Source organism: Hyperolius riggenbachi, chromosome 1 (genome assembly GCF_040937935.1).
Source record: "Hyperolius riggenbachi isolate aHypRig1 chromosome 1, aHypRig1.pri, whole genome shotgun sequence".
Taxonomy (NCBI): Eukaryota; Metazoa; Chordata; class Amphibia; order Anura; family Hyperoliidae; genus Hyperolius; species Hyperolius riggenbachi.
Window position 1 is genome coordinate 679403230 of NC_090646.1, and position 22403 is coordinate 679425632.

Consider the following 22403-nt stretch of genomic DNA (forward strand, 5'->3'; position numbering starts at 1 on the left):
GTCTCTGTGTCTCTGCTCAATGATACATTCATTGAAGTATGCCAGAGCTAAAATCTATGAACTATTGACCCTTTTATCTTTTTCCTGCTCTCAGAAGCCATTTACTGCCAGGAAAAAGTTTTATGGCTGTAATTCCTAATCAGTGAGCGTTATGCTATCGTCTGACCCAGTCCCGACGCGGACAGAAACTGAAACTTTCATACCTAATGTTTAACTCTTTCAGGCAAAGAAAGGAAAAAGAACACAGCATAGTTATTTGTGTGCTAGGCACTGTACATACACATGTCTATCTCATCATGTCACATGTCACTTCGGATGTCCTTTAAGGAATATGTCAGAGGATCCGTACAGGGATGGAATCTCTTCAAAGTAGTTTTTTGGGGTACTTAAAGTGGGATGAAACTCAACTGTGAGAGGAGGCACAGCCTAGCAAGGTTCAAGAGTGGTGCCATCAATCTGGGTTCAGCTTGCATTGGCTTTACAATGTTTGTTGTGATTTGGTAATAATTGTCACAACTCAAAGATGCCATGCTTGGGCCACTTCAATGGCAATGGAAATAAGCAAAGGAACTGCAGGCAACGTATATAGGGTTAGGGTTAGGGTTATATAGGGCACAGGAACTGTAATGTTCCATATACAGCATTCAGAATGAGTAACAGACACCTCTCCTTACCTGTAGTCTGAGCAGAGACACTGCTGGTCCCCAGTCTATAGAGCAGACATATAGCAATCATCAGGAGAGACCACCGAGCAGACATGGCAGCCGGACCCCCAGCCACAGGCAGTGTGCACAGTGCTCAGTCACCGTCTATCTATTCTGTACATCAGGCTGTGACAGAGGAAGCGGCTTCAACTGAACTATTTATATAAAATGATTTTTTTTCCTGTTTTGTGGTAAAACAATGAGGTGAAAACACAGATAGGTCCACACCTCTGACCATCAGAAATCCTCCACAAACTTTTAAATACAGAATTACTTTCTGAGCTGCAACCAGTCAGAGGCTCTAGTAACAAATGTAGCAACCTATGGGGGGGGGGGGGGGGGGGGGGGGCTATCTCACCTCTCGGTATAGCAGAGTGGAAAGTTGTAGCCATAGGCTATCATTCATAAAGCATTTCCGCATGCGGAAATGCTTAAAACAGCTGACTTTACCGACCACAAAGCTAAATCTGCATTCATAAAGGCTCTTTCCGCATGGAAAGCTGACATTACCGAGCAGAGTGATAAATCACTGCCTTGTGCGGTGATTATCGGACTAAATGTAACAAAATGTTAATTCATAAAGATTAGAGCAAGCGGTGTGAGGTCAGGAAGTACCGCTCCCTCTGATGTGGCGATAACAATGTAAGTGAATGGAGACACAGACCTCCCAGGCAGCTGCAGTAGAGCGGAACACGGAGAAATGTATCAACTCGGCAGCTTACTGTGCTTCCGCAAGCCTGCCTACCGCCAGCCTAGTTCGGGGAATCTCCGCACTGCTATCGCAACTAGATACATTTTTATGAATGAGCAGCCAGAAGTCTAAAATTCCGCCAGCTGTGTTTTCCCGCATGGATTTACTTTACCGACAACCCTTTTATGAATGATAGCCAAAGTGCTGGTTCTGTAGTAGTAGTAGTACTAGTAGAGCGAGAGAGAGCAAAGCCTTGTACAGGGGCTTGTGCCTCGCAATGACAGATCCGAGGTGCTCTTCAACTCCATTGTTTGCCCTAAGTACCCCTCCTGCTCCATGCCACTCTCTCACGCACCACATATCACATGTATCCCTCCTTCACCTACTCCATCGTAATAGCACAGAAGAGAACTCTGTACAGAACTCGGCCAGGAACCATCACCTGAAGGATCAAGTCACAATCTCTATGGCAACAGTAATTCAATATGTGCACACACCTTCAGGATTTTCCAGGAGTACTGTAGGGGGGTCGGGGGAAAATGAGTTGAACTTACCCGGGGCTTCTAATGGCCCCCCACAGACACCCTGTGCCCGTGCAGCCACTCACCGATGATCCAGCATCCAGAATTTCAGACTTTAAAATCTGAAAACCACTGTGCCTGCGCAGCCGCACCCTCCCTCCCACTGATGTCACCAGGAGTGTATTGTGCAGGCCCAGTATGGTCTGTGCCTGCGCAGTACGTTCCTAGTATCATCAGTGGGAGGGAGGACACGGAAACGCAGGCACAGTGGTTTTCAGACTTTAAAGTCTGAAATTCCAGAAGTGAACTGGAGGCGGGGCAGGAGCATCGGTGAGTGGCTGCGTGGGCACAGGACGTCTGCGGGGGACCATTAGAAGCCCCGGGTAAGTTCAACTCATTTTCCCCCGACCCCCCTACAATATTCCTTTAACCACTTCACTACTGAGCAGTGACGGATCTAGACCAAGTTGCCCCAAGTTGCGCCTGGGGCAAGGCCAAGTTTTGGCGCCTAAACTGCCATTCCCCATCCAAATTTTGCCGCCTTTTTTAAGATTTCACCAAACTGCGCCTGGGGCAAGAGACCCGCTTGCCCCCCCCCCCCCCCCCCCTAGATCCGTCCCTGCTACTGAGAGGTTTTACCCCTTCAGCATCCAAGCAATTTTCACTTTTCAGCTCTCCTTTCATTAATTTGCCTATAACGAACTATATCTTGTTTTTTCACCACCAATTAGGCTTTCTTTAGGTGGGACATTATGCCAAAAATTATTTTATTCTAAATGTGTTTTAATGGGAAAATAGGACAAAATTTCGAAAAAAAAAATATTTTTCAGTTTTCGGCCATTATAGTTTTTAAATAATGCATGCTACCATTAGAGATGGCCCGAACCTCCGATTTTCGGTTCGCGAACTTCCGCGGAAGGTTCGGTTTGCGCGAACTTTCACGAACCTCAATAGACTTCAATAAGGAGGCGAACTTGGAAAACTAGAAACACTTATGCTGGCCACAAAAGTGATGGAAAAGATGTTTCAAGGGGTCTAACACCTGGAGGGGGCATGGTGGAGTGGGATAGACACCAAAAGTCTGGGGGAAAAATCTGGATTTGATGCAAAGCAGTGTTTTAAGGGCAGAAATCACATTGAATGCTAAATTGCTGGCCTAAAGTGCTTTAAAACATCTTGCATGTGTATACATCAATCAGGGAGTGTAATTAGTGTACTGCTTCACACTGACACACAAAACTCACTGTGTAACGCACCGCAAACAACTGTTTGTGTAGTGACGGCCATGCTGGACTACTGTGCACCATGGCGAGATTGCTCATCCGCACTCAGTGATGTCAGGTTAGGTAATGTCTGACAGCCTTATCAACTTTCCATGGTTCTTTCTCTACCATTGTTAAAGTGAACCTAAAGTGAACAAAAAAAATGAGGTTAACTCACCTGGGGCTTCCCTCAGCCCCCTGCAGATGATCGGTGCCCTCGCAGCCCCGCTCAGATGCTTCTGCACCCGCCGGCGAACACTTCCGGTTTGGCCGTCACCGGCCGACAGGCATGGGAACGCGAGTGATTCTTCACGTTCCCAGCCTGTATATCGCCCCCTATGCCAGGAGGTCGCAATCGCAGCATAGGGGGCGATATACAGGCTGGGAACGCGAAGAATCACTCGCGTTCCCATGCCTGTCGGCCGGTGACGGCCAAACCAGAAGTGTTCGCCGGCGGGTCCTGGAGCGTCAGAGCGGGGCTGTGAGGGCACCGATCGTCTGCAGGGGGCTGAGGGAAGCCCCAGGTGAGTTAATCTCATTTTTTTTTGTTCACTTTAAAGCTTACATCTATTTTTTTTTTTACATTACATTTTCTGCTTGCGGTTCAGTACCTGCAATGAGAATATATTATGTAGGGCAAGTCTGCCATTGTGACGGGTAATGGCCGGGGAATCCTGGTTCTATTCCGGTCCGCAGTTGGAGCCTAAGAAACGGCTACCACCACACATCCAAGAAAGGCAGCAGGCAGACATGCACATCCCGAGGTAGTGACCAAAAATAACAATACAGGAGGAGGACTTTCGAGGCCCTGCTGTGTATGTGAAATAAATCAACTTTAAATCCTTTAGTGAGAATCTGTTATGGAGGGCAAGTCTGATGGTGCCTTTACTGCGATTCACGAGGTTGGTCTCCTCCTCAAGGAGGCGAGAATCTTTTATGGAGGGCAAGTCTGCCATTGTGAGTCACCACAGGTAATGGCCGGGGAATCCTGGTTCTATTCCAGTCCGGAGTTGGAGCCTAAGAAACAGCTACCACCACACACATCCAAGGAAGGCAGCAGGCATGGCATTCACGTTCCGAGGTAGTGACCAAAAATAACAATACAGGAGGAGGACATTCGAGGCCCTGCTGTATTTGAAATGAATTAACTTTAAATCCTTTAAACAAGAATCTGTTATGGGGGACAATGACACCACTTGCCTTTCACGAGAATCTATTCTGGAGGGCAAGTCTGCCATTGTGACCAGTGGGTAATGGCCGGGGAGTCATGGTTCAATTCCAGTCCGAAGTGGGAGCCTGAGACCCATGCTGTATAAGTAATGTACCTGCCCTGACTGTGCTTTGCAGACCAGGCATCTGTGGTCAGATGGACCCTTGACCCAGCGGAAGACAAACCAATTTGAACGCATTTGTCAAGAATGTGTTATGGAGGGCAAGTCTGCCATTCATTCAACTGTGTGAAACTTTTGATGGTACTTTCTCAGTACCATGGTGACTGACCAGGGGTAATGGCCGGGGAATCCTGGTTCGATTCCGGTCAGGAGTGGGAGCCTAAGAAACGGCTACCACCACCACACATCCAAGGAAGGCAGCAGGCCTGCTGTGGGCAAAGGAGCAGGAACGGCTACCACCACACATCCAAGGAAGGCAGCAGGCATGACATGCACGTCCCGAGGTAGTGACCAAAAATAACAATACAGGACGACTTTTGAGGCCCTGCTGTATTTGAAATTAATTAACTTTAAATCCTTTAACGAGAATCTGTTATGGCGGACAATGATGACACCACTTGCCACAACAGCTAGGTATATGCAGTGATGAGGTGGGTTCACTGAACACAAAAGGTAGGTAAGTATCTGCAGTGATGAGGTGGGTTCACTCGACACAACAGCTAGGTGTATGCAGTGATGAGGTGGGTTCACTGAACAAAACAGCTAGGTATATGCAGTGATGAGGAGGGTTCACTCAACACAAAAGGTAGGTAAGTATATGCAGTGATGAGGTGGGTTCACTGAACACAATAGCTAGGTATATGCTGTGATGAGGTGGGTTCACTTAACACAAAAGCTAGGAATATGCAGTGATGAGGTGGGTTAACTCAACAAAACAGCTAGGTATATATCCTTAACATGGGTCTAGTAAAAAATAATGTATTGCGGTCTTATTGGTCTACGCACCCAATACATCACATGCCCATGTTCTCTGCTGCCATGTCCAGGTCACGATTTGAGAACTTCCTGCACATCAGTGCCAATACAACCTGTCATGTAAGAGGCCACCCTGCTTATGACCGGTTCTAAAAAATTCGGTCCCTCATAGACCACCTGTCATCAAAATTTGCAGATGCTTACAGTGGCTTGCAAAAGTATTCGGCCCCCTTGAAGTTTTCCACATTTTGTCACATTACTGCCACAAACATGAATCAATTTTATTGGAATTCCACGTGACAGACCAATACAAAGTGGTGTACATGTAAGAAGTGGAATGAAAATAATACATTATACCAAACATTTTTTAAATATAAATAACTGCAAAGTGGGGTGTGCATAATTATTCAGCCCCCTGAATCAATGCTGTGTAGAACCACCTTTTGCTGCAATTACAGCTGCCAGTCTTTTAGGGTATGTCTCTACCAGCTTTGCACATCTAGAGACTGAAATCCTTGCCCATTCTTCTTTGCAAAACAGCTCCAGCTCAGTCAGATTAGATGGACAGCGTTTGTGAACAGCAGTTTTCAGATCTTGCCACGGATTCTCGATTGGATTTCGATCTGGACTTTGACAGGGCCATTCTAACACATGGATATGTTTTGTTTTAAACCATTCCATTTTTGCCCTGGCTTTATGTTTAGGGTCGTTGTCCTGCTGGAAGGTAAACCTCTGCCCCAGTCTCAAGTCTTTTGTAGACTCTTAGCGGTTTTCTTCCAGGATTGCCCTGTATTCGGCTCCATCCATCTTCCCATCAACTCTGACCAGCTTCTCTGTCTCTGCTGAAGAGAAGCACCCCCAGAGCATGATGCTGCCACCACCATATTTGACAGTGGGGATGGTGTGTTCAGAGTGATGTGCAGTGTTAATTTTAAGCCATACATACCGTTTTGCATTTTGGCCAAAAAGTTCCATTTTGGTCTCATCTGACCAGAGCACCTTCTTCCACATGTTTGCTGTGTCCCTCTCATAGCTTGTGGCAAACTGCAAACGGGACTTCTTATGCTTTTCTTTTAACAATGGCTTTCTTCTTGCCACTCTTCCATAAAGGCCAACTTTGTGCAGTGCAAGAATAATAGTTGTCCTATGGACAGAGTCTCCCACCTGAGCTGTAGATCTCTGCAGCTCGTCCAGAGTCACCATGGGCCTCTTGACTGCATTTCTGATCAGCGCTCTCCTCATTTTTTGGTAAGATTGTAGCAGGATGCCACTGACTATCTCTACAATAATAACTCATTTAGGCGCAGTTGAAGTTGCGCACATTTTAAGATATCATGGAAGTTCCTAGCTCTTTCCTAAGCCGAGTTATTAATTTTGGTGCAACCAATTGGGCTAAATTCATGATTCTTGATTCTGTATGATCCCCTGGATCCACTGTGTATTAATCTTTCATCAGCACAAATATGGCAGTTATCATTTCTGACTTACAGTGGCCCAAAGTTAAACCTAAAAATCTCTCTCCAAGGAGGTGAACTGTGAATGGTTGTAAACCGGAGGGGGGCAGGCTTGGTCCCACCCCAAAACTGGACTCAATAAAACCAAGCTTCAGGCAGAGGGGAGGTGTCCTCCACCTTGAACATCATCCGGATTACAGCTTGTCAGCTTGAGGACATGCTGGCACCCATCCTGTTTGGACTTTGACGCTGAGTCCCCTGATCTGGAAACAAAGGAACTTGTTTTCCCCAAAAGGGACATTTTCACCTGACTTAAGTATTGGTTTATTTTCTTCCCTTTTTATTTTTTACACTGGGATATCATTGTCTAATTCTTACTTTTAATGATTTTTTGTATATATTAATTATTTATATTGCATTTATTAATAAACGACTCTTAAGTTATTTATTTGCTCATCTACACCTACTATTCAGCCACACAGAAGGAGTCCTAGCTTTCTGAAGAGTCGCTACCACTGTACATAGCCAGAGAAATTAGAGTGTGTCGTAACCATTTTATCCGCAGGTCTTAGAGTCAGTCAGAGTGAGTTTCTCTTTCCCATTTAAAAATAGAGATGGTGGCAGCCTAGTATTTTGGTTTTATAGTTTGCACGCCTCCCTTTAGTTTGTCTGCTGCCAAAATTCCAATGATTTCAGCTCATCGATTGCATCCACGAGATTGGATGGTCTGTGTGCTGAAACCGATTGGAAGGCATTGTGCGGTCCGGCCCCCAGGGGGCATGTGACAGTGCCCATTGATAAAACAATCTTGATTATACAATCTTACCCTTTCTCCGTAATATGCAAGGAGTTTTGGATCAGGATGATACCATTTACTGGCTAACTTAGAGATGGATAAACAGTGAGCTTTCGGCTTATAAAAAGCCTTCGTCGGACTGGTTCCTGACCAGAACTGAAAAACACAGCTTATATACACTGACATACAGAGGAGAAACATTCTTTAGCAAATATAAATGTAATTAGATGCCTCAACTGTTGCTGAGGAGGCTTTCCCAGGCATCCTGGCTAAATTGATAAGATCAACAGTTCCCTCAACATGACATGAAGCAGATTCTGGTGATGGGGAGACATCGTAAATTCCGAGTTCAAATTGTAACTGGGCTAGTTACATGCACCATTAATTCTAAGCTTAAGAGAATTGTGGCACTTAAAGCCAGCACCTGAAAGCAAATAAAATGAGTAGTGACATGATGGGATACCTAAATATACCGTAATACTGTAATATGATGGGATACCTAAATATACCATAATACCGTAATATGATGGGATACCTAAATATACCATAATACCGTAATATGATGGGATACCTAAATATACCATAATACCGTAATATGATGGGATACCTAAATATACCGTAATACCGTAATATGATGGGATACCTAAATATACCATAATACCGTAATATGATGGGATACCTAAATATACCGTAATACCGTAACATGATGGGATACCTAAATATACCATAATACCGTAAGATGATGGGATACCTAAAGTATCCATTCAAAGTATATTCACTCAGTTTATACTTCTACTGTATAGATTTGGTAAGGTTGGACAATCAAAATTGTTTGATTAGTGGTGGGGGGTTATTATTAGAGGTGGGGATCTATCCAGTTCCACTTTCAGAAGGCCCACAGCTGGGAATACTCTTCTCTATGCCACCAGCCATCTCCATGGCTACCTGGTACATAGCATCTTGTATGGTCAATTCCTCTGTTGAAGGATAATTAGCTTAATTAGGTGGTGCGAACCTCAGCGCAGGGAGTTTTTAGCAAAACAAACATGAGGTACATAATGATACAGACAATGATATACATCAAATCTGGACACTGGTACAAAATACAGAACTGGTGATTACACTGACAGATGTCACATGATGAATAAAATGTATAACAGAGTGCCAGCTATGACATGAATAACATTCCATGACACAAAAGGGGGAGAGAGTCCTGCCCTTGCAAGCTTACAATCTAAAGTTCAAATCTAATGTTACACAAATAATGCTACTTTTTTTTACTTATGTATACATTTTTGAATATCAGAAAAAATAAGAATTAGCCTTCTTTAGCCCCATTGTGTTGCTAACCACTTCAAAACACTCCCGGGCCCAAAGGCTAAACTGTAAGGACATCTACTAGATGTGGAGGCCAGTGTTGTGTATCAGATCAGTGTCCAGCTTTGGATTCTGGGGATTCTGGGAAGTAATATGTTTCTATGACTCAGGTCCATGATCTCTGTGACTTATACCCATTTCCTGATAATCATTTCCTTCCATGGAGGCCTTCTCTTTAATCTTCCTACCGTCTCTTAGCCTGAAATATACAGAAAAGACAAGGAATGGGTTATGTTTGTTCAGTGACATGTAATGCTTTAAACTCCGTAACAAAAATTGCATCCTGTTTTTTATCATCCTACAAGTTCCAAAAGCTAGTCTAATGTGTTCTGGCTTACTGCAGCACTTTCTGCTATCACAGTCTCTGTAATAAATCAATGTATCTTTCCCTTGTCAGACTTGTCAGCCTGTGTCTGGAAGGCTGCCAAGTTCTTCAGTGTTGTGGTTCTGCTATGAATTCCCCCTTCCAGGCCCCTCTATGCACACTGCCTGTGTATTATTTAGATTAGAGCAGCTTCTCTCTTCTCTCTTATCTTTTACAAGCTGGATAAATAAAAAAAAAACCTCAAAAAGTGCGCTCCTCAACTCCTAGTAGCTGATATAAGCGGCCTGGATCGCTCCTGTGCTGAGTGTGTGTATCACTCTATCAAATGATATGTGGGATAGTAACAGGGCGCTCTACAGTGTTCAGACACGCTATTCAAATACAGATATGATTGGGACTTATTGAAATACTGTCCATCAACAATGTATAAGCTGTAAAGACATGATAAGGAAACAATTGAAAACAGACTCAATAACGAGGTTAAATAAAGTCCCAAAAGTCTTCCTCCAAACCTTCTCAGGAATGACGTTTTGCACTTCTCCTGACACATACAATCAAATATGCGCTCACCAAAGATGACAGCTGCCCCTCTCAGGATCAGCCCAAAACACTTTTGGCCCAGCCAGTGACTCCTCGAGATGCAGGAATCCTTTCCTTCCTCCTAGTGGCTCCAATCATAAAAGAAAACTCCAATAGTGTAATACTGTATGGTAAAGGTTAGCCACTTCCACCAGTGCACCCAGTTTACACACCGGCACCCAGTGCTCCACCACCAGCAGTCAATAAAGCCTCTTACCGTATTGCCTGGCTGACCCAGCACAGACCAGCAGTAATTTGGTGAGCGCATATTTGATTGTATGTGTCAGGAGAAGTGCAAAACGTCATTCCTGAGAAAGTTTGGAGGAAGACTTTTGGGACTTTATTTCACCTCGTTATTGAGTCTGTTTTCAATTGATTCCTTATCATGTCTTTACAGCTTATACATTGTTGATGGACAGTATTTCAATAAGTCCCAATCATATCTGTATTTGAATAGCGTGTCTGAACACTGTAGAGCGCCCTGTTACTATCCCACATAAGCTGGATAAATCGTCCTCTGAGCTGGCTGGGCTTTCACATACTGAAGAATTACAGACAAGGGCAAAGCTGTTTGCAGGAAGAAAAGAGCAGCCTGAAACTTCAGTGCATGAGAACTGCAGGGAGAAAGAAACACACAAATGATCTCTTGAGATTCAAAAGGAATACTGTATACATCCTGCTTGTGTATGGTTGTATTTTCTGTGTGGACATACAGTACATCAACCTACTTCCTGTTTTGGTGGCCATTTTGTTTGTTTATAAACAAACTTTTTAAAACTGTTTTTAACCACTTCTAATGCAGCGAGGAGCGGCGAAATTGTGACAGAGAGTAATAGGAGATGTCCCCTAACGCACTGGTATGTTTACTTTTGTGCGATTTTAACAGTACAGATTCTCTTTAATATTGATTGAGCGGAACATTACTTTGGTCACACGTTTGACACTAATCATTTTGATTATACATTTTTTTTAATCAATAATCACTATTAGCAGTAATAGTGATCATTGAGGGATTGGAGGACACTGATTTGCCAAGAGAGTACATGATCCCTTGGGCCAATCACAGCAGACACATGGCTCAGGGGATCACATGATCCCTCTGACCAATGGTGCTGCAGAACAGGGGGCATGTGGGTACGCACGCGGACATGCACGTGCAAGGTCATGTTACAGGAAGTCAATTACTTCCTGTATTCAGCTCAATAGAATAATTGTCATTACTGAGTGTTACGGCAATCATTCTCCATATGCAGGCTCTTTCCCTTGTCTGTGACCATTGTCAGGATGCTGGTGTGTGCATAGTGGACATTAACTCCCTTGTGAGTTTAGTTCGATGCACTCTCTGTCCCAGGAGAGGACGTTGGGATCTGTGCGCCTAATCTTTTAGATATGTTTGATGCAATGAAGGTTTGCATGTCTGCACTATGCATGTTGCAGGGCCAGAGTTAGGACACCTACAAATACCTGGGTAAGTCTACGCAGTGTAGGTGACTATGCAAGGGAGTGCATTCTTTTGTACCATGTATGGTGCCCATACACGGTACAATAAAAACGTTCGATTTTTCCGTTTATTCAATCTGAACAATTGAATCGAATGAAAGTCAAAACTAATCTTTTTTTTTTTTTTTTTCAATCAAGAAATTTGAACGATTATCCAGTTTTTTCAAAAAACATCTGATCGGACATGCTGGAAAAATGTTGATGATTGTGTGTTGTAATTGTATCATGTATGTTAACCTTCCTGACTCCAATGAGTTCTGGGTCACCATGAGCTTGCTGGTTAGTCTGTCCCTCTCGGTGTTACAAGCCCTACTGCATTGAGCCAAATTAATCCATGCCATGCACTGATGAGGATCAAACAATCCGAAACAGTCTGTATGCATGTTGGATTATTATGGCTCTGTACAAATTAACAAGCTGACACATCATTGCATTCCAGCGGTTCTGGAGGCAGGGGCGTCTCACCCACCAGGCAAGTATAGGCGGTTGCCTGGGGCGCCATGAGGTGGTGAGGCGCCATGAGGTGGTGAGGCGCATTCCCCCACCTCTGCTACCGTGACCATGTTTTTTTTGTTTTTTGTTTTTTTATATTATATTACCTCCCGACTCAGTCCCCGGTGCTCGGCATGCTACCATGTGCTCAGCAGTGTCTCCACCTCCACTTCTCCCCAGCCAATAGAGCAATCAATACTGCTCTTCTCTGCCAGGCTCCTTCTTTAAAGCCGTGCCCCTTCTTCTCAGTAGCCACACAGGTAAAGTGTTTACCTCGTGTGGCCCAGCCTTTAACTCCGCCCCACGCCAGTCAAACCAGGAGCCAGCGGCCAGCCAGCTTATGCCCCCGACAGTCTGACCCCCCACCTGTGTCACTGGCTGCACACAGACACAGGAGCGAGACAGCCAGGGGACAGATGCAGTCACAGAGAGAAGAATGTGATGTGTCCGTGTTGGAGCCCCGCCCCCGCACAAGACAGCAACACAGCCCGGGAGAAGGGAAGTTTCTGCTCCAGAGTAGTGATGGGAATTCCGGCTCTTTTCAGAGAATCGGCTCTTCTGAATCGGCTCCCATTAAAGAGCCGGCTCTTACGGCTCTGAATCGGCTCTTCATTAAATATCACTAAACACCACTCAGAATCGGAGTAAAAGCCCCGCCCCTGTCTCCATGACAATTCCAGACTTCTTCTCTGACTGGGGCAATCCCTCCTTCTACTGCTCTGCTCCGCCCCATACACTCCTACAAGCTGCAAGAGGAGGACTACATCTCCCAACATGCCTCAGCGCCCTTTATTGCAGAGCAAAGCAGAGCTCTGTGGGGCGGCTGAGGCATCGGCTCTTTCAAAACTGAGAACCGCCTCTTGTCGTTCACAGCAAAGAGCCAGCTCTTAGAGCCGGCTTGTTCGCGAACGACCCATCACTACTCCAGAGATGATAAGCTGCATGCACAGGCAGAAGAGAAGGTATGCAGCAGGCTGCTAAGAACACTTCCTGTCCTGTGTGCAGACTCCCAGTACTGTTATAACTGCTAGAATGTGCCCTGCTCTTTTGATACTAGAGTTTTCTTTGAAAGCTGGTTAGGCTGTAGGCTGGTAAAGCTGTAAACCTGTGCTTTAGTGCTGTGCTGTCTCTCCCTCTCCCCTCTCTGTTCCTCTGCCCCCTCTTCCATCTTATGTTGTCTCTACCCCTCTCTGTTTCTCTGCACTCTCTTCCATCTTATGCTGTCTCTTCCTCTCCCCTCTGTTTCTCTGCACCCTCTTCCATCTTATGCTGTCTATCCCTCCCTCTCTCTGTTCCTCTACCCCCCTCTTACATCTTATGCTGCCTCTCCCTCTCTACTCTTTCCCTCTGCTCAGATTACGTGTATTTTCTGGTGAAACGCTTCTGCATTACGATTATTTTCTGACAACGCTGCCCCATTACAATTATTTTCTGGTGAAACGCTGCTGCCCTATGATTAATTTCTGGTGAAATGCTGCTGCAATAAGTGTATTTTCTAGTGAAACGCTGCCACCTTACGAATATTTTCCGGTGAACTGCTGCTGCAATAGGTGTATTTTCTGGTGAAACACTGCCACATTACGATTATTTTCTGGTGAATTACGATTCTGAATTACGATAATTACTATTATTTTCTGATGAAACACTGCCGTATTATGATTATTTTCTGGTGAAACGATGCTGCATTATGATTATTTTCCTGGGGGGGAGGGGCTGGGGGGGGGAGCCACAGGTTTTCTCGCCTGGAGTGACAAAATGACTAGAGGCACCCCTGTCTGGAGGTGTGTTTAGCTTCTAAGGGTACAATGGTTAATTTGCATATATTCAGCAGTGATGACTTGGGAGACATCTCAAGCTCACTCCAACCTGAATTATCGCAAATTCTTTCTGTTTTAAGAAAGCAAACTTTTGTTTTCCTAACCTTCCTGGCGGTAACCCCGAACGTAGTTCGGAGTAAGCCGCGCAGGAGGTTTTCTCAGGCCCTGCTGGGACGATTTGCTTAATTTTTTTTTTGCTGAACGCAGCTAGCACTTTGCTAGCTGCATCAACACACCGATCGCCGCCGGCCCGCGCTCGATCGCCGCTATCCGCTCCGCCGCACCGCCCCTCCCCCCCCCAGACCCCGTGCGCTGCCTGGCCAATCAGTGCCAGGCAGCGCCAAGGGGTGGATTGTGACTCCCAAAGATGTCACAACGCCGTCGAAGCAGGCGGGGGGATGCCGCTGAGCAGCGGCTATCATGTAGCGAGCCTCCGGCTCGCTACATGATTTAAAAAAAAACAAAACAAAAAAAACTGCTGCGCTGCCTCCTGGCGGAAAACATTAGACCGCCAGGAGGGTTAAATTGTATGAAACCATCTTTTAGATCCTAATTTGAAGAATTGTTTCAAAGACTGTAATCTTTATGTGCATTGTCTTCATAACAAGATTAAATATTGAAGTATGTGTATGAATATTATCATTATTATCATTTTATTATAATTATATATTTTTTTTTTACTAAAGTAGGTTTGTCCTCATCAAGGAGAATCCACAGGTACAAAGCAAATGCAATTTTTGCCTTCTTCCTGTTAGTTAACCCATTCGCGTTCCGTTGTTTTCACTTGAGAAATGTTCACCTCCCATTCATTAGCCTATAACTTTATCACTACTTATCACAATGAACTGATCTATATCTTGTTTTATCCGCCACCAATTAGGCTTTCTTTGGGGGGTACATTTTGCTAAGAGCTACCTTACTGTAAATGCATTTTAACAGGAAGAATAAGAAAAAAACAGAAAAAAATTCATTATTTCTCAGTTTTCAGCCATTATAGTTTTAAAATAATACATGCCTCCATAATTAAAACTCGTTATATACAAACAAGTGCAGATAATGCACTGTGCACAAATAACATAAGTGTATTGGCAACAAGAGACCAAACCGGTCAAAAGAAATACAGCATAATGGTATATGTCAGCAACACATGAAGTAAATGGCTGCACAAGCAGTATCCCTTTAAAGAGGAACTCCAGTGAAAATAATGTAGTAAAAAAAGTGCTTCATTTTTTACCATAATTATATATAAATGATTTAGTCAGTGTTTGCTCATTGTAAAATCTTTCCTCTCCCAGATTTACATTCTGACATTTATTACATGGTGACATTGTTACTGTGGGCAGGTTATGTAGCTGCTCCTAGCTGTTTTGGCTGTTAGAGACAGCTGTAAACAGCCATTTCTTGTCTGTGAACATTGTTACATTGTGGCAGTTTGCCCAGAGTATAGGCGGAACTCAGAGCTTCTTGTGGGAAGGGTTTCAGCACAAAATCCGTCACACAGCGCCCCCTGATGGTCTGTTTGTGAAAATCATTATATTTCTCGTGTAAAAGGAGGTATCAGCTACTGATTGGGATAAAGTTCAATTCTAGGTTGGAGTTTCTCTTTAAGAGCAGCAATGAAAAAACACAAGCAAAGTTTTAAACATGAATGCTGTACATACTAGTGGTAAGGTAGCAAGGGATACAGTCAAACAATTGTGCAGTTACAACATGAAGGGTATACCCTGACAGCGGCTGTTTTCGGGGGTTCCCTTCCTCAGAGGGTATCACCTGGCTCAGTGCTGCTAACTTCCACAGCGATCAGCGCTGTTTAAATGCTGTTAGAATCCCCTAGATTGCCCTGGACACCTGGGGCCAGCCCCTATGACATCAGAGGGCGTGGCGCGGCCATGCCGCGCTCGCCGTGACATCACTTCCGGTACAGGAATTAACCGGCAGTGCAGCCTGCCATCCAGGAGACTGCTCTTAAAGGGATACTGCTTGTGCAGCCATTTACTTCATGTTTTGCTGACATATACCATTATGCTGTATTTCTTTTGACTGGTTTGGTCTCTTGTTGCCAATACACTTATGTTATTTGTGCATAGTGCATTATCTGCACTTGTTTGTATATAATCTGCTGTTGTGTTTACAATATAATTTTGATAAATCTCATGCTGGTGTGCGAGTCATTTTGTATCTATGTTACGGCCAGAACCCGAAGTTTGGCCAGAACTAGAAGTGGCCGGCCACTTCGGGTTCTGGCCGGCCAATGTGCGAACTGGCCGCTGCGCTGCGGCCAATGTGAGAAATGCAACAATTCCTGTAAGGTTAATGTGATGTTGTGGCCGCAGCGCAGCGGGCAAATGTATCACACATTTTACTTTATTCAATGACATTAAGCCGACCGGCTTTTTCCCCGCTTTCTCTCTTCCCCTCGCCTCTCTCTTCTCCCCTCGCCTCTCTCTCTTCCTTCTCTTATGGGCAGCCGGGCGGGGACACGCGTGTCCAGGAGAGTCGTTCGTCGCGGCAGGAGAGCAGAGCGCGGAGGCTGCAGACATTGCTTCTGCCAGCACCCGCTCTGCAAGAACGGCAGGATTCCCCTGCCGCGACGAACGACTCCGGAGGGACACGCGTGTCCCCGCCCGGCTGCCCATAAGAGAAGAGAGAGAGAGAGGCGGGGGGAGGAGGAGAGAGAGGCGGGGGGGAGGAGAGAGGCAGAGAAAAAGCCGGGCGGCTTAATGTCATTGAATAAAGTAAGATGTGTGATACATTTGCCCGCTGCGCTGCGGCCACAACATCACATTAACTTTACAGGAATTGTTGCATTTCTCACATTGGCCGCAGCGCAGCGGCCAGTTCGCACATTGGCCGGCCAGAACCCGAAGTGGCCGGCCACTTCTAGTTCTGGCCAAACTTCGGGTTCTGGCCGTAACATATATATTGTCTCTAGGGCTTTTTAGCCTAATTACAGAGTCAGCACCCATTGCACCCAGTGCATTAATTCGCATACATAGGGTGTGCAGTACCTTCTTGTAAATATCCATAATTAAAACTCACGTATTGTATTTGCCCATATGTCCCGGTTATTACACCGTTAAAATTATGTCCTTATCACAATGTATGGCGACAATATTTTATTTGGAAATAAAGGTGCATTTTTTCCGTTTTGCATCTATCACCATTTACAAGTTTAAAACAGTGCTGGTCGTAATGGAAAAATCTACGCTTACGGATCATTTCGCGTAATTTTACGCTATTACGCATTACGCAATTACGGTTACGGCGTAGGAAATTATCTACGGTACATCACTGTAATTACGCGTAAACTTACGACGTTACGCGTAAGGATACCGTAAACTACTTATTGAACTTCGCATCTCCGCGTAGCTATCGTAGCCGTATGCGTAACATTCTGCTCGCATGCGGATTTTCTTTACGCGTTACCCCTGATTGTACCGCGCATGCGCGCACCGGATTGCCAACGATGCGTATGTTGTAGTCGGCAAGCGTACAACCATGCGTATCCGCTCCGCAACCACCGCGCGCGCGCATGCGTACTTTGCCTCCGTACACGTACGTACACGCGTACGTCACAAGCGGAAGTTTTGATTGGCTGATGCGTAGAGACAGGAAGTTGGCCAGAGCAGGCACCGGCAAACGCGTGGAGAGGACGCATCACAGGCATCAGACACGCAGCACTGCCATCAACCATCCACCATGCCTCCTAAGATTCCCCTCAGGATGAAAGAGATGCTAATTGAGGTAACTTAAGCAATCTATTAACAGAATGTATAGTTTTTGGCTACTGTTTCTGACTGCATTTCTCTAATCTTTATATGTCCCATCATGTAAAAGGATATCATAGGTGTTAGTGTAGTAGAGAATTGTTTTTAGTTTATCTCTGTAACTTTGCATTTGTAGCAGTACTGTTAATAGTAGAGTGAGACATATTCACTACAGTGACCTGTTTTTTCTGGTACCAACCTGGGACAAGTGAAGGTGGGGGGTGGACTGTGGACGGCTGGGGAGGGGGTCGCAGCGCGCCGGAAAACGGGCCTGGGGGGCGTGTGCGGCGCGCATAGTGCGGGGCGCACTATGCGTGCCGCACACGCCCCCCAGGCCCGTTTGTTTTCTGCTAAAATGTGGCCTAAATTGCGTTTGTTTTCTGCTAAAATGTGGCCTAAATTGCGTTTGTTTTCTGCTAAAATTTGGCCTAAATTGCGTTTGTTTTCTGCTAAAATGTCTATATTTGCTGCTTTGGGGTTACGGTTACGCTCCGCCCATACAATGTCATGACCACGCCCTTTTTTTGGCGCCCCGCCAAAAAATGGGTGTGGTCATGACATTGTATGGGTGGAGCGTAACCGTAACCCCAAAGCAGCAAATATAGACATTTTAGCAGAAAACAAACGCAATTTAGGCCAAATTTTAGCAGAAAACAAACGCAATTTAGGCCACATTTTAGCAGAAAACAAACGCACTTTGGGCCACATTTCAGCAGAAAATGAACGCACTTTGGGCTGCATTTCAGCAGAAAATAAACGCAATTTGGGCCACATTTCAGCAGAAAGTAAACGCAATTTGGGCCATATTTTAGCAGAAAACAAACTCAATTTAGGCCACATTTTAGCAGGGAAAAAAATCGCAATTTGGGACACATTTCAGGCAAGCATCACGCAAGGCCTTTCAGTCCCCACGTCATCCCCAATCCAACCAAAAACAGTATTGCCAGGCACAACAGCCAGTAGAGGAGAATTGAGAATCCAGGTGAGAGGTGTCTACCATATTAAGGGGGCATTCTGCCTATTTATGTGAAATCCTGTCTATTTATGTGCCTCATGACTGCTGAGTTTGTCTTGTTGGGGGCCTCATGATTGATGAATTCGTCTTGTTGAAGGCCTCACGATTTTTTGGGGGCCTCAAGATTGCTGAATGTCTTGTTGGGGGCCTCATGATTTGTTGGGGGCCTCATGATTGCTGAATTTGTCTTGTTGGGGGCAACATGATTGCTGAATTTGTCTTGTTGGGGGTCTCAAGATTGCTGAATGTGTCTTGTTGGGAGCCTGATGATTTCTTGGGGGCCTCATGATTGCTACATTTGTCTTGTTGGGGGCCTCTGGGAAAAGCTGAATCATTATCCTATGAGACAATAGCATTAAACCTACATTTTTGCTTTTTAAAACGGAAAATAAAACTGTGAGGTTCTAAAAAACGAATACATTTTTCAGGAGTAGGATGAAAGAAATTGTTTATCTTCACAGTTTATTTGCAACTTGGATTTTCAATAATGTTCATGTATGAGTTAAAACGTTTGTATGAAGTTTTAAATTGCTGTTGCCACTTTGCGATAGATAAATTGACTTTTGGGTTGCAGTTTGGGCACTCGGCCTCCAAAAGTTTCGCCACCACTGTCCTAATCTAATGTCCCACATTGCTAAGTAAACGAAAATTTGTCGCCACCCATGGCCACACCCACATTCTGGTCCATGGCCGCACGCATTTTTGGGGGTGGCGCGTACGTGCGCCGCACAACATAACCCTCAGGTTTTTCGGCGCACACATCTTCTCTAAAATTTGCGGCACACCACTTCTTCCCTGCCTTTTTGCACCCCCCCCCCTGGAAAATTTTGTGCGGACGCCCATGGCTATGAACTGGCACAAAGTCTATAGACGCCGCGGCCAGTTCATGGAATCCATTCAATTATATATTTGATGCTTGCTGTCACAGGATCTTCTCTGTCAGTCCAATCACACATGAAATGAAATGATGTAGTTATTATGGCTAGCAATGTCAGCAGTTATAGGTGGCACTAGTCATCGTTGATCCCTAGTATCTGCCCGAAGTCATAGTTGGTTGCTTCCCACAATTTTTGAAAACTGTCATTATGAATAATATTATAATCGTTTACATTATGCTGTAAGTAAGAAGATTCTTAATTAATGAAGGTATAATACAGTGGTCATTAATACTGTAATATTTATTTTCCAGGAATTTACAAGAGGCCGGTACGACCTCACCACCGCGAGGGAGAAGCGGGACGTGGTGAGAAGGGTGCAGGGGATCCTGAGGGCCGAGTACCGGCGGGACCTCACCACCAAGCAGGTCCAAATGTTATGGAGCGACCTTAAGAGGAGGGACCAGGACCTGCTCAGGCGGGTGGTTGCCCAAATTGGATGTAAGTCAGCAAACTATTAGTTTATGTATGTCTATTTTGGGTTTTATATGCTGTATGTATTTATCCTAAAAAATAATTCCATGGGCTGAATACTATAGAGTTGTGCAGTATGTACAGTTAAAGTATATATCCGTAAGGTATTCACAGTGCAGCACTTTTCCCACATTTTGTTTTGTTAGGGGCTTATTCCAAAATGGGTTTAAACATATTATTTTGTGCTCCTGTGTGGGCATAGTGATGATATTTGTGCAATATGTACTGATTATACTGCATTCATGCAAATAAAGTTATTAAAAAAAATGGGCCCCTAGGCTTAACATTGGTTTTTGATAACCACTGATGATCAATTAACTTTTTTTTTTTTTAGAAAAATTTGATAGGTGCTGTCGTCCATCTGGACCCTATATCCTCTCCAGGCCCTAGGCAAGTGGCTAGGTTTGCCTTGTGGATGTTCCGGCTTTGTTGCACAGCAATTTTTTTTAAAGATCTCTCCAGAGCTATTCAATCGTATTGAAGCCTAAGCTCTTGCTGGGCCACTCAAGGACATACACAGAGTTGTCTCGGAGCCACACCATTGATATCTTGACTGTGTGCCCAGGGTCGTATTCCTACTACAAGATGAACCATTGCCCCAGTCTGCGTTCCAAGTGCTCTCTTTAAAGTGATCCTTAAGCCTGTAAAAAAACAAAAAAATTTTTTGACTCAACTGTGGCTTCCCTGAGCCCCCTGCAGTCGATCGGTGCCCTCGCCGCCACGCTCAGATCCTCCTGGACCCCACGGCGACCACTTCCGGTTTCGCTGTCAGGAACTGACAGGCATTGGGAACGCGAGTGATTCTTCGTGTTCCCAGCAAAAATATCGCCCCCTATGCTACTATTACGTCCCGGAGGCCGCAATAGCCGCAAAGGATCACTTTAAAGCCTATCCTAGTTTTATTTGACTGTATTGAAGAGTCATATTCTTTCATGTATAATAAATACATTAAAGGAATAAGAATATGACTTTTTGTTCTGTGTTTACAGTAAGGTCCTTATCAAAGTTCACTTGAAAATAGAAATAAAAGTAATTGTAGTTCAAACAATAAAGTTATTACTTTTTATCCATTTTATCATATATTTTGATTAAATTGTATTATTCATTACTCCTTACTACAGCTGCAAGTGGTGCCCGCACTGCCCGGCCCCGGGGATCCTCTGCACCCAGGCCTCCTTCTTCGTCAAGGGCCTCCTCACCTGGCCCCAGCCATCATAGCCAGAGGGCTTATCGTAGTCGAGCCAGGACACCGCTTTATGGTAAAATTCTCTTACTGTATGATTAACATTGCATACTATGTAAAAGCAAGTAAATGCTATGTTATATGTATTACATTACAGGTTCTTAATTTTAGGGATGATCAATGAGATTGAAATATGTACAAGTTGATGGATTGCTGGGTTTACCTATTTTGCACATTTTTTTCTACAGTTCCTCTATCAACATATACGAGGCTGAGCGGCCAGGTGAGGAGGCTGACGAAGACGAAGAGGAGGCATGAGCGGGAAATCCGCATACTGAAGACACAGATGCTGGAGATGCGCCAGCATATGGCGAATGTGGAGGAGGAGGTCCGCCAGTTGAAGGGGACAGGGGGTAGGGTGGACTGAGGGTTTTTTTTTTTGTTGTTGTTTTTTTTTTTTTTGTTGAACATTTTTACTGCTGGCAGGTGATGTAGCTGCTGCATGGTTAAGTGCACTCAGCAGCACTTAAAAGGCCTGGTGTTTCTTTAACAGTTTCACAGCATCAGAACTTTGTTTCTCTTATACAAGCCTCATTTTTAGCTGTACAGAAGAAAACTGCCCGGGCAGTTTAACCCTGAATCCGGGCAAAGCATGATGGGATTTCTGATGTTGTTGTTCTCGTTCTGCTGTTTTTGTGCAATTTTTTTTTTTTTAACATTTTGAATTTGACATTTGAAGCCTAGGGTGTGCAGCTGGGAGGGATGATCAGGACACAGGACAGTTGGAACTGTGTCTCCTGCTCCCTGTCACCTCCTTTCAACCAAAAAGATGGCTGCCCCCATGACAAAGATGGCTGTCCCCATGAATCACAAACATTTGACTGTTCTTTTAAAACAGGGTGGGTAAGAGATTATATTACCTATCTATTCTAATTAACATAACTAATGTAACTTAATGACAGTATATTTGTTTAGGCTGAAGTTCCCCTTTACAGTGGATCCGAGATGAACTTTTACTCATTGCATAATTGTGTTCCTTACATATAGTTTATAGGGCATTCCTCAAGCCAAATACTTTTTTTGTTTTGTTTTAATACCCTAATTTCCTATAAACTAAACAAGCCACACCCACAGCTTCTCCAGAATGCCTTGGCGCTTGCAAGGGATTGTGGGATATCAGTCTGGGCAGGTGAAAAAGGTGTTATGCTGGGAATACACGGTTCGTTTTTGCCTTCGTTTAAACCTTCGTTTCGATTGTGCCTTTTGTCCTTTTCGATCCCGAAATAATCGATCATACGGTTAATATCACCAGCCACGGTTTCGTTTTTTTTTTCGATTCTGATGGTTTCGTTTTCCCAATGATC

General features: G+C 44.5%; 1 protein-coding gene across 1 annotated transcript in view; it reads right to left on the reverse strand.

The window, feature by feature from the left end:
* Nucleotides 1–8945: 8945 nt before the first annotated feature.
* Nucleotides 8946–22403, reverse strand: part of LOC137544506 (uncharacterized) — a 59294-nt gene continuing 45836 nt past the window's right edge. The window contains exon 7 of the mRNA XM_068265595.1: nucleotides 8946–9151. Coding sequence (XP_068121696.1) covers nucleotides 9137–9151 — 15 coding nt within the window. The 3' untranslated portion in view covers nucleotides 8946–9136. The remainder of the gene's footprint in view (nucleotides 9152–22403) is intronic.